This window comes from Microcebus murinus, chromosome 1 (assembly GCF_040939455.1).
Source record: "Microcebus murinus isolate Inina chromosome 1, M.murinus_Inina_mat1.0, whole genome shotgun sequence".
Taxonomy (NCBI): Eukaryota; Metazoa; Chordata; class Mammalia; order Primates; family Cheirogaleidae; genus Microcebus; species Microcebus murinus.
Window position 1 is genome coordinate 99464451 of NC_134104.1, and position 13059 is coordinate 99477509.

General features: G+C 35.0%; 1 protein-coding gene across 1 annotated transcript in view; it reads left to right on the plus strand.

Annotated features, from left to right (window-relative positions):
* The window catches only part of IFT80 (intraflagellar transport 80), a 123271-nt gene that overhangs the window by 33812 nt on the left and 76400 nt on the right, over nt 1-13059 (plus strand). Inside the window, exon 6 of the mRNA XM_076004253.1 lies at nt 10393-10502. Coding sequence (XP_075860368.1) covers nt 10393-10502 — 110 coding nt within the window. The remainder of the gene's footprint in view (nt 1-10392; nt 10503-13059) is intronic.

A 13059-nucleotide genomic window follows, 5' to 3' on the forward strand; every position in this document is an offset into this window, starting at 1 on the left:
GGTTTTTTTTTTTTACTCTTTTGATTATTTCTTTTACTGTGTAAAAGCTTTGTAGTTTAATTAAGTCCCATTTGACTATTTTTTTTTTTTTTTTTTTTTTTTTGAGACAGAGTCTCGCTTTGTTGCCCAGGCTAGAGTGAGTGCCGTGGCGTCAGCCTAGCTCACAGCAACCTCAAACTCCTGGGCTCGAGCGATCCTTCTGCCTCAGCCTCCCGAGTAGCTGGGACTACAGGCATGTGCCACCATGCCCGGCTAATTTTTTATATATATATCAGTTGGCCAATTGATTTCTTTCTATTTATAGTAGATACGGGGTCTCGCTCTTGCTCAGGCTGGTTTTGAACTCCTGACCTTGAGCAATCCACCCGCCTCGGCCTCCCAAGAGCTAGGATTACAGGCGTGAGCCACAGCGCCCGGCCTTATTTTTGTTTTTATTGCACTTATTTTTGGGGTCTCAGTCATAAATTCTTTGACTAGGCCAATGTCCAGCTAGGTTTTCTTCTAGAATTTTTATTATTTCAGGTCTTACATTTAAGCCTTTAATCTATTTTGAGTTAATTTTTGTATATGGTGAGAGATAGGCATCTACTTTCATTCTTCTACATACAGCTATCCAATTTTCTTAGCACTATTTATTGAATAGTATGTCCTTTCCCCAGTGCCTGTTTTTGTTTGCTTTGTCAAAAATGAGTTGATTGTAGATATATAGTTTTATTTCTGCATTCAGTATTCTGTTTTGTTGATCTATACATCTACTTTTATGCCAGTACTGTGTTGGTTTGGTTACTATAGCCTTGTAGTATAATTTGAACTCAGGTACTGTGATGCCTCTAATTCTGTTCTTTTTGCTTAGGTTTGTCTTGGCTTTTCAGGTTCTTTTTTGGTTCCATATGAATTTTAGAATTGTTTTTTTCTGATTCTGTGAAAAATAACATTTGTATTTTGATAGGAATTGCATTGAATTTAGATTACTTTGGGCAGTGTGATCATTTTCACAATATTAATTCTTTTTTTTCTTTCCTTTTTTTTAAATTTCAGTGTACTATGGGGGTATAAACGTTAAGGTTACATACATTGCCCTTGTCCCCCCTCCCCCCTCGAGTCAGAGCTTCAAGCATGTCCATCCCCCAGACGGTGTGCATCACACTATCTATGTTTGTATATACTCATCCCCTCCTCCCCCCTCCCACCTGCCCCACACCCGACAAATGTTTGTTTTTCTTTTTTTTTTAACATTTTGGTTACATTTTATATCTTTGCCTCTCCCTAGCAAGGGTTAGAGGTATGCCCTTCCCCTCCACAATGTTCACCACATCCCTCAGATGTGGGACTACCCCTTCAACCCCCAAATCCCTGGTGAACTCCACCACCCTTTGAGCACCATAGTGTTAATCAGTCAGTACCAATTTGATGGCGAGTACATGTGGAGCCCATTATTCTGATCTTGTGTCACCTCACTTTGGATAACGGGCTTAAGCTCAATCCAGGATAATATAAGCGGTACTAGCTCACTGTTGTTTCTTAGAATTGAGTAATATTCCATTGTAAACATATACCAAATTTTAATAATCCACTAATGAACTGACGGACACTTGGGTTGTTTCCACATCTTTGCAATAGTAAATTGTGCTGCCATAAACATTCAGGTGCAGATGTCTTTATAATAGAATGTCTTATGCTCTTTTGGGTAGATGCCTAATAATGCTATTGCTGGGTTGAATGGTATTTCTATTTTTAGCTCTTTGAGATATCTCCAAATTCTTTTCCACAAAGGTTGCACTAATTTGCAGTCCCACCAGCAGCATAAATGTTCCTGTCTCTCCACATCCTCGCCAGCATTTGTTGTTTTGGGATTTCTTCATACAGGCCAATCTCACTGGGATTAGATGATATCTCATTGTGATTTTGATTTGTATTTCTCTAATGATTAGCGATGTTGAGCATTTTTTAATATGTTTGCTGCCCATTATTCTGTCTTCTTTAAAAAAGTTTCTGTTCATTTCTGTTGCTCATTACTTGATGGGGTTGTTTGATTTTTTTCTTGTTAATTCTTTTGAGCTCTCTATAGATTCTTGTTATCAGACTTTTATCAGAGTGTAGAGAGCAAATATTTTCTCCCATTCTGTAGGTTGTCTATTTGCTGTAATGATAGTTTCCTTGGCTGTGCAGAAGCTTTTAAATTTGATCAGGTCCCATTTGTTTATTTTTGTTGCTGTGGTTATTGCTTTGGGGGTCTTCTTCAAGAATTCTTTACCTAGACCAATGTCTGAGAGGGTTTTCCCAACCTCTTCTTCTAGGATTCTTAAGGTTTCATGCCTTAGGTTTAAATCTGTTATCCATCTTGAGTGGATTTTTGTGAGAGGTGAGAGGGATCCTGATTCATTCTTCTGCATGTAGCTATCCAGTTTTCCCAGCACCATTACTCAAGTAATCTTTCCACTTTGGCCTCCCAGAGTGCTGGGAATACAAGTATGAGCTATTGTGTCCAGCCCAATTAGCATATGTTGAACCACCCTTGCATCCCTGGGATGAAACCCACTTCATTGTGGTCAATTATCCTTTTCATGTGCTGTTGGATGTAGTTTGGTAGTATTTTGTTGAGGATTTTTGCCTGTATGTTCATCAGAGATATTGGTAATTTTCTTTTCTTGTTGCATCTTTTCCTGGTTTTGGTATCAGTGTGATGTTGGCATCATAGTATGAGGTAGGGAGGATTCCCTCCTTCTTAGTTTTTTGGAGCAGTTTCAATAGGATTGGCACCAATTATTTTTGTATGTGTGATAGAATTTGGCTGTGAATATGTCTGCTTCTGTGCTTTTTTTCTTGGGAAGAATGGTCTGTGTGATGATGAAAAGAATGTATATTCTGTAGTTGTTGGGTGTAATGTTCTGTAAATGTTTGTTAAGTCCATTTGGTCCAAAGTCCAATTTAAGTCCAATTTTTTTTGTTCATTTTCTGTATTGATGATCTGTCTGTTGGTGTGAGTGAGGAGTGAGAGTTTAAGTCCCTTGCTATTATTGTGTTGCTATCTATCTCTTTCTTTAGGTCTAGTATATTTATTTTGTGAATCTGGGTGCTCTGATGTTGGGTACATATATGTTTAGAATTGTTATATCATTTTGCTGAATTGATCCATTTATCATTATATAATGACCTTCTTTGTCTTTTTTACTGTTTTATCTGCTATAAGATTAGCTACATGGATATCTTTTTCTACCCTCTTACTTTTAGTCTATATGTGTCTTTATGGGTGAGGTGAGTTTCTTTTTTTTTGAGACAGAGTCTCGCTTGTTGCCCAGGCTAGAGTGCCATGGCATCAGCCTAGCTTATAGCAACCTCAAACTCCTGAGCTCAAGCAATCCTGCTGCCTCAGCCTCTCGAGTAGCTGGGACTACAGGCACGTGCCACCATGCCCAATTTTTTCTATATATATTAGTTGGTCAATTAATTTCTTCCTATTTATAGTAGAGATGAGGTCTCGCTCTTGCTCAGGCTGGTTTTGAACTCCTGACCTAGAGCAATCCCCCTGCCTTGGCCTCTCAGAGTGCTAGGATTACAGATAGGCGCCTGGCTGAGGTGAGTTTCTTATAAGCAATATATAGTGGGATCATTTTTTAAAATCCATTCTGCCATTCTTTATTTTTTAAGTGGAGTATTTAATCCATTTTTTTTATGTTCAAGGTTAATATTGATAGGTGAGACTCTATTCTTGTCATATATTGTTAGTTGATTGCTAGTTGTTTTATTTATAACTTCTTTGTTTCTTTTTCTCTTTTTGTCTTCGTGTTTTCCTGAACTTATATCATATTTAATTCCTTTCTCCTTCCTTTGTGTGATTGCTTTATTAGATCTTTGAATTTTATCTTTTTTTATGTTTTCATGATGATGAATATTTACCTTTCATTTCCATGTTTAAGACATCTTTGAGTATTTCCTGTACTGCCAATCTAGTGGGGACAAATTCTTTCAGCATTTGCTTCTCAGGGAAAGACTTTATTTCTCCTTCACTTATGAAGCTTATTCTGCCAGGATATAAAAATTGTTGACTGGCTGTTTTTTTCTTTTAGCACTTTGAAATTGCCATCCCATTCTCTTATGGCCTATAAGGTTTCTGCTGAGAGGTCTGCTGTTAGTCTGATAGGGTTTATTTTATAGTTGACTAGACGATTTTTGTCTTGCTAATTTTAAAATTCTTTCACTTCACCTTTAGTCATTCTGATTATAATAAGCCGTGGTTAAGTCCTTTTTGCAATATATTTGCCTGGGTATTTTGGGGCCTTACTCATCTGAATGTCTAACTCTCTTGCTCATCCTGGGAAGTTTTCATTGATTATTTCCTTAAATAGGGTTTCTGAACTTTCTGATCTCTTTTCCCCCTTGGGAAAAGGTTGCTTTATGTAGCCCCAGACATCTTGAAGGCTTTGTTCATTCTTTCAAATTCTTTTTTACTTTTTTTTTGTCCGACTACATTATTTCAAAAGCTCTGTCTTCAAGTTCTGAGATTCTTTCATGCTTAATCTAGTCTATTTGTGAAGCTTTCATATGTGTTTTGTACTTCCTTCAGTGAATTTTTCAGCTCCAGAATTTCTGGGTTTTTTTTTAACAATATTTATCACCTTGGTAAATTTCTCATTCTTATCTTGAATTGATTTTCTGATTTCTTTGTATTGGCTTTCAGAGTTCTTTTGCATCTCATCAAGCTTCTTTGGAATCAATATTTGGAATTCTTTGTCTGGCATTATTATTATTATTATTCTTTTTGATTGGGATCCATTGCTGGACAATTGTTGTGGTCATTTGGTGGCATCATATTTTCTTGCTTTATCACATTTCCTGTGTTTTTCCATCAATATCTGCACATCTGATGTAGCGGTTGCTCATTCCAATTTTTTAAACTTGCTTTTGAAGGGGAAATTTTTTCCCTGAAGATGTTTATATGTTGTTGGTTGAGGAGAACACTTTGGCTTTGATTTTGGGTACCTGTAGTAGTGTGCTCTTTGTATGATTTCATAGGCAATACACAGGGTCAGTGGTATCTGTGATTTCCTTGGTGGCTTAGGGGATACCCTTATTACTTGAGGCTGTAGTGAAGTTTTTCTGGGGACTTGAATGCCAGTTTAACCAGTCTTTGGGCCCCAGTGGTAGAAGCAGCAGCTGAGTATGGCTGATTTTAGGGCCCAGGGCACATTATGCTGGCAGCAGTGTTAGTATGTCCTGAGGAGCCAATTCTTGGGCCTTCAGGTGGCTTGCTCAGAAGCTAGGAGTTTGTAGCAGGGGCCCCAGGTATATGGGTGGTTTCTCAGGCCCCTGAGTAGCTGGTATAATGTGGAAGGGGTGGCAGTAGCAGTGGCAAAGCCACCTACTGGGAGCCCTGGAGGCTTTACTCTTACTATTTCCCTGCATCTAGGAGCCTCTCCTGGCTCTTAGCCAGTCCCCAGCCGGGTAAGTTGCCTTAAACCCTTTCTTTATCTACTTTGGTGCTTCTGTCGCTTTAGTCGTGAATCCTAGCATTCTCTTATAGACGATCTGTTCAAATTGGAGTATCTGTTTACTGTTCTGGCTAAGACACCTACTACCTGTGTCTTGTCAAACATCTTGATCCTATGATCCTCCTCTATCATAGAAGATTTGAATTCTTTCCCAAGATCCTTCACCAGAGCCTCTTAGTATTCCTTCAATCTTTTAAAATTCTTCCCAATCATCTCCTTCCCCTTTACTACCCTTGGATTCACCATTTTGAACTTTCCAGAGTGTTAAGTGGAAACTTGGAATACGTTGTTTAATATAAACATTGTTAATCCTATAGACTAGGTGATAATAGTGCTATTAGCTTAGTGCTGCAGTTTATCTGTATAATGGGTCTGGAAACCAAATTGTTACTTCTTTTACTCTTATGGGGAAAATGCACTCAGAGTTCTCAAATTTGGAACGGCAGGTTGGAAGCCCATATTCATAAATGAGGGACTTTCTAGAAAATCAGAGGTTATAAACAGGGGACCTGTGGGCTGACTCTGGCTCACTAGCATGGTGCAGGCCCAACATTAACAATCAAGACATTTCACATACAAATGTGGATTCCCTGTTTTTTTCGAAAAATTAGAAGATCAACATCAATGAGTCTGCTTTCTGGCATAAATCTTGGTAGCAGTTGCAGTTACATAAAGGTGAAAGGTGAAGTTGAGACCCCCAAGGGAGAGGTGGTTGAGGATACAAACTAAAAACACAAATGCCTTTATTTATACTTTTTCTTGTTCTGACTGTGTGATGTATATAACCATGGAGCATGGAGTTGCTTTTTTTGGGAATAAATCCTACTTGATTACCTGTTGTTAGTACGTGTCTTCTACAAATAGAATGAAAGAGAAATCATTCTTGGTTTTTGAATTCCTAATGATTTCATCAAAAGAAAAAAAGAAAAAAAATTGGGTGCCTACTACCTTGAATAACATAGTCAGCAAGTGGTTGCTTATTGCATTACAAAGTAATTTCGGTAACAGTAGTAATAGCTAACAGATAGGCTTCTATAGTGCCAGACTCCAAGTAGTTTACTTATATTCACTCAATATAGACTTATATTGTATTCAAGGCAAAAATTGCTAAGTCTTCATTATCTTAGTGAACAGTTTGTTTCAAAGCATTCTTAAAAACATACGAAAACAACATTTTTAGGGGATACTTTTATAGTGTGAATGTGAAAAACATGGTATGTTTGACCATGTACTTCCTTAAAACAATTGAAATACATTTTTGTCTCCTCTTCTGTGGTTTAAAATGCCTTCAACAGGTTGAAAGAATTTAGATAATTTGTTTTACAGAGAGATAAGGGTCTGACATTTAACACAACCCCAGGTGCATGTGGTTTCTTAAAAAATGTCAAAAAGGTCACATGATTTTAGTGTACAAAGTCAGAAAAACAAGGTCTTTTTGAGTGTCTTAACTGAAATGGAAGTAGTATAAATAAAAATTCCTTATATAAAAAGCAAGAAATTATTTAATTATAAAACTATTTTTTGTTTTTTTGTCCATTTTTGTTAAGGATGAAATTAATATTAATAACATCTTGTTACATACTTTGCTAAACTCTTTGTTTTAGAGTAATTCACTCTGAAGGCTAAATTTGTTATTTCCATGCTGATTTTGCAAAGTGAAGTGTAGCACTGGGAATAATTCATGCTTTAATAAATATATTTTCTAGAACCATTTAAAATATTATAGATGTGTTTCAAATGCTTATGGGATGGATTTCCTCATGGTAAAAATTATTGTTTTCTTTCTGTAACTAATTTATCCACTTTAAATAATGATCTTCATCTGAACCACCCAAACTGGAAGTTATATAGCTATGTATTTAATAGTTTACCTCCTTTTAGAAAAGAAAATGTTCACATATATACTAGTTTCACACTTAATATTTTATTATAAATGTAAGGAATGAGTATAATGAAGACATCTCTTAGTTTTTGATATTATATCCATTAAAAAAATTTTTTTTTGCACAAAAACAGATTTATTGCTTTTAAAACAAAATAAGATGCTCTCAAAGAACTTTTTTTTTGCACCCCTGGGTGGGCATGAACGGAGAACTTTTTTAGTGAAGAAAATATTTTCAGAACTTTGAAACTTTTCTAACATACTTTGTCAGCTGATTAAGGAAGTATTCCAATATTGACAACTTTCCAGAGGCAAGTGCCAGGCTGGACCACACAGCACATGACTGTGTGGCCCCACAGCTGTCCATTTTAAATTTTTAGTTATTTTAGGGAGAGTTGAACTAATGAAACTTAGCTATTTATGTTACTTTTAGTTGCTTATTTACCATAAGGAAATCCATGTTTGTTTCATTTTTGTAATTTTATTGAAGGAATGTAGTTAAAAACCACATGTCATAACAAAGGAATTATTTAACTTTTCCTCTATAAGCTTGTTTTGTTTATACTATAAGTTATACCTGTTTCTTTGACATTATTATTTTTAAAAAATTGTTTGATAAGCAGGAGATAAATTGTATTCTCATCCCAACAGGGAAGATACGTATTCTGAAGAAAGATTTATAAACAAGGAAATGGTATCATAGCTGACTTAATGGGGCCACAAATTAAATGTTAAAAGTTAAGAGGAAAGTGTCCCTAGTTCCTCATTCTCTACCCCAGCTGTGCCTTTTACCACAACTAACGGCCTAAAGTCACATCCTGTATAACTCAATGGGAGTTGTATTTACTGAATTATTTCCTTGGGGGGAGATGTTTGTCATAGTTTTGTATACACTCCAGGAAAGTGTAATTGTACTGAATATATTCATGAAGATTTGATATATTAATTTACTTTTTTGCACAAAAATTATAATTATAATAATGGAAATAAAGAAAGCACCTATAATTCTACAACCCTAGCTAACAAGTAGCTCCCCTTTTGCAGTCCTTACCAAGAACCATATTTGAAATACTTGAAATTTTTACTTATATTTTTTAGGGAGTTTATTAAAGTTGTTCATTTGGAGATTTACTTTTGAAGCCCAGGTCAGTTCCTGGGTACTCCCAGAAAATATTCTCAGAGAATGTATTTTTTAAGTATAGAAGAAGGAGATTGCCTTCTGAATTTGGTCATCTTATTGGGAAGAATTTCCTTGGGTTCCTTTGATATGCAACAGTCCTAGATGTCATTGACAAAACATGGTATTTAGACATTTTATGATGTCTAACCAAAACTATGGAAAGGCATGCTTCCATTTTCTTTTTTTTTGAACTAGGTTTAACTTTCTAACCACTATAAACTGCTGGGACTTGTTTACAATTGAATTATGTTCTAATTAGGGAGAAAATGGCACAATGGAAGTAGGGTGCCACTTGAACAGAAGCATTTGTCTTACTGAAACTTACTCCCTGTTGATTATAGTATCAGGTGGGTTTTTCATTTAAGTAAACAATTAAATCTCTCAAACAGTACCTCATGCTAAAAAAAAAAAAATTAAATCTTATTGATTGCCCATAAATGCTCAAATTCAGATTTCATTTTACTGACAATGTAAATTCCTGAAAGATTTGTTCATTCATTCATTCATTCATTCATTCATGGAAAGTCAGCTAGTATTAATACAATACTCCAAATTTAGGAGTCCTAGATAATTTTTAAAAGCTTGGTTTTATAAATATAAATGGGTTAATATTTCATAGATTATTTATATAACTTTGATTCACTTGCCTAATGAATAGGTAGCTGAGCCAGGTGAGTGAGTGGATTATTACTATTCTATAACCAATGCTTTCAATTGATATGATAGTCATTTTTTTTGGGGGGGGTGGTTTTTATTTATTTATTTATTTTATTTCGGCATATTATGGGGGTACAGATTTTAAGGTTTCAATAAATGCCCATTTCCCTCCCTCCCCCCACAAGTCTGAGTCTCCATCATGACCATCCCCCAGATGGTGCACATCTCACTCATTATGTATGTATATACCCGCCCCCCTCCCCCCTTGATAGTCATTTTTTAAAACGAGGCTCTCATAAAGTATAGCCTTCAAGAAGATATTAGGTAACTTAGAAAGTAATCAAATTAAGAAATACTATCCTTAAATGTAATTGAATTTAAAAAAACTATCTTTAAATCCCTATTGGAAATTGAAAACAGTATCAAGTTTAATGTAGTTTATAGGGTGGTAGGTGACTCAAACTTATACTTTTCCCCTGGAAGTAGAGTCAACTTTATCCTGGTTATAAGACACTTGAGGTCATTTTATCTGAATTTTCAGGCTACAGCCAAACCTGATAGATAGCAAAACTTTCCCATATCTGATATTTAATTTGCCATTTATGAATTTATAGGAGGGAGGGATAAATCATTTGGGGATGAGATGATTTCTGTCCTAGTCTACTGCTTATGCAGCAGGTGAGAGGAAGTTCTATTGACTGAGCAACATCAGGAATGGGAATTAATCTGTAAGGTGAGGATATTATTTGTATTTTTATATGGAAGATTTAAGTTACCTTAGGCATTGAGTCAGTGTGAATACTAATGGCTGTTGATGAGAGGGGGAAATGATAAACCATGACTTTTCTGATATTTCTTTATATGCTAAAAAAAATGAAGTATATTTATTTTATTTTATATTTCAATAGCACAGTATCTGGAATGTCTAAAAACTCCATATTTTCTGAGCAAGATACAAATTAGTTAAAAATATAGTATGTCAGCTGCTCACAGTAGATTTTCAAAGCTAAATGTTAACCCTGTCTGTATTCAGGCTATACTGCAATTTGAAAGGTCCATTGGATAAAGTGGAAAGAAAATGACACCTCAAGTTGCTTTTTTGATCTTCTTAACAATCTCCCTTTTTATAAAGCATAATAATCGAAGTTTATCAGGGTTTTTTTTCTCTTTTTTTTTTTTTACAGGAATACCAGTGTATTCAGTAGCGTGGGGCCCTGATTCAGAAAAGGTTCTTTACACAGCAGGCAAACAGCTGATCATTAAACCTCTTCAACCAAATGCTAAAGTTTTACAGGTACTTCTCAGTCATTTGTAAATTATCTGGCTCTGCATGACTGCTAAGATAGAGGGCACTTGCTTAAGAGTCCCTTTCTTCTGGGTGGTCCTTTTACAGTCTGAGGCCTGTAAGTATGCGGTTTTATAGGCCTTTATTACAGAACTGGGAATATCTGTTTATGTTTCCAGCAAGGTTCATTTTCCCCCTGTTCCAATTCACGTTATACCAGTAAATCATAAAGATGTTTTGAGTTACTAGATTGTCACATGATTTGGCACAAGCATCTTTAAATTTAGCAGTCAGCCTCAAATGTATAGATTTGAGATAAAACAGAACTAAATCATAAAACTTTAAGAGCTTGCTAAGACTTTTTTAAAAATCATCATCATCTTCATCATCATCTGTTCAAACACTTGAGCTCTCTATAAGAGCCTAGGTTCTTTTAGTATCTTTAGAGTGGAGGAGGAGTCGATATAATACTTAGAACAAATTTTGTATATACAACTTTACTAATTATATGGAGAATATTTATCTTAAGGATAAATGTTGAGCTCACATCTTCTTTTGTACTATTCAGAAAGGAAGAAGAGTTAAGTTAGGAGCCGAATCTCAAAGGTGGGGAGGAAAGGTTGTTCTAAGCCCAGGAAACAGGAAAAATGATTGTTCAGAAATGTGAGAGAAAGGGCAGAGAACCACTCGAAAGCAGCAAAACAGTGGTGGCAGTTAATACAGGTCAGAGTGGAACCAGTGAATGGAAAACCTTAAAGCCTCTATCTAGGATTTTGTTATTTGATACCGGTGTTAAAAGATACTGATTTTCTTTATATTTTGATAATGACACTGTTTAGTTTCAGTAATAAGAACAGAGACTTTGGAATTAGTTACCTGAGTTCAAATCTTCACTTACTTACCTATATGTGTCCTTAGTCAAGTTTTGAAATATCTTTGAATGTCAACCTTCTTATCTCTTAGTTGGTGACAATTTCTAGGTGACTTATATACATATACATATATGTATTCTGCGTACAGAATTATATATTCTACTTAACAGAATTGTGAGGATTAAATGAGTTAAATTGCAAAGTGTATAGGACAGTGTCTGGCACATGGTAAGCACTCAGTATAGTTACTTGTTACTATTGAGGTTATTCTGCTGTTGTGAGTTATTATGCCATCCCTACCTTTTAATCAACCAAGGAGGCCAGAAAGAGGTTGTAGACTGATTAGGTCTTGGGTAAAGGATTTAATGGTGGAGATTAACACATTATAGCAGGTATAAAAGTGTTTTAAAAAGAAGCATCAGGTTTAACAGTTGCGTAGATGTAGATTTAGGGGAGTAAGGAAATATAGGTGACTCTGAGTTTCCATATTAGTGACTTCTGTATAGCTTATGCTATATATATTTTATATAGTCAACATGCATTTACATTTTACCATGTACAGAACACTCTGCTAAGAACTGTGGGGACAAACAAGAAATAGAAGATGCAAGTCCTTGCCCTTAGGTAACTAATGTAAAGAATTTGGGCAAAGGGAAGAAGCTGGGAAAGACAACTAGCTCTGACTACCTTTAGTCAAAATCCTTCCATACCATTCACTTACCCTGTGACAATTTGCTATGAAATTATAGAGCAAAAACAGGCAAGTTGAATCTTTTGGTTTATACTTTTAGTGTATAGTTATGTAAATTTGTTTAGATTGTAAGTAGGCTTATATAAATGAAATTGAGGAAGCTGCTTATATCACTATTGGTCAGTTAAAATATGGCTTAGTGGTTCAGTAGAACCTTCTGTCCAGGAGGTAGTAGAGAGAAGGAAATGTACCCAGTGCCAAAATTCAGCTAGAATGAAAGAAGAGTTAAAGTATAATTAGTAACTTAATGCAAATTATCTATTCCTTTTGGGAAACTAGAACAGCCGAAATTCTTTTTGGGCATAAACACATATTCAAATTTGGATTATCCATAAAAAGGAATGCTTAATTAATTCTTGCTTGTGGAATACAGTTCAGAAGTATGTACCTCATTTCCTTTAAGACCTTCTAGACACCCAGAACTTGGTTTTATTTATTTATTCATTCAGTAAAAATGTAGTGCATACCTGCTACGTGCCACACACTATGGTGAGATATTCAGAATGCAATAGAACATTTTTTCTGCCTTCAAGGAGTTTGTTATTCAAAGGAATTTTACAAAATGCTTAATAAATTGAGAAATAATTGAAAATTATCTCTGTATTATATGTAATATATAAATATGTATAGTATATAAATTGATATCCTAAGTTATAGTTTAAGGAAAACTTAAATAATATTTTATTCATAGATTTTGAGTATGCAAATATTTATTTTGTAGCTTTAAAATGAAACTCAAGAATTTGTGTATATGTGTGTATCTGTATATATTGTTGTATTTGTTCTTGCAGTGTATTTCAGGTTACTGGATTAATTTAGCAGTTAATTATGAGACTTCCTGCTTTTTATTTTTTTATTTTTTTGAAGCATGGATAGGTCTGGGAGACTTCCTGGTTTTTAACATGTATTATCAAAATTATTTATTTTTGAAAATGTATAATTT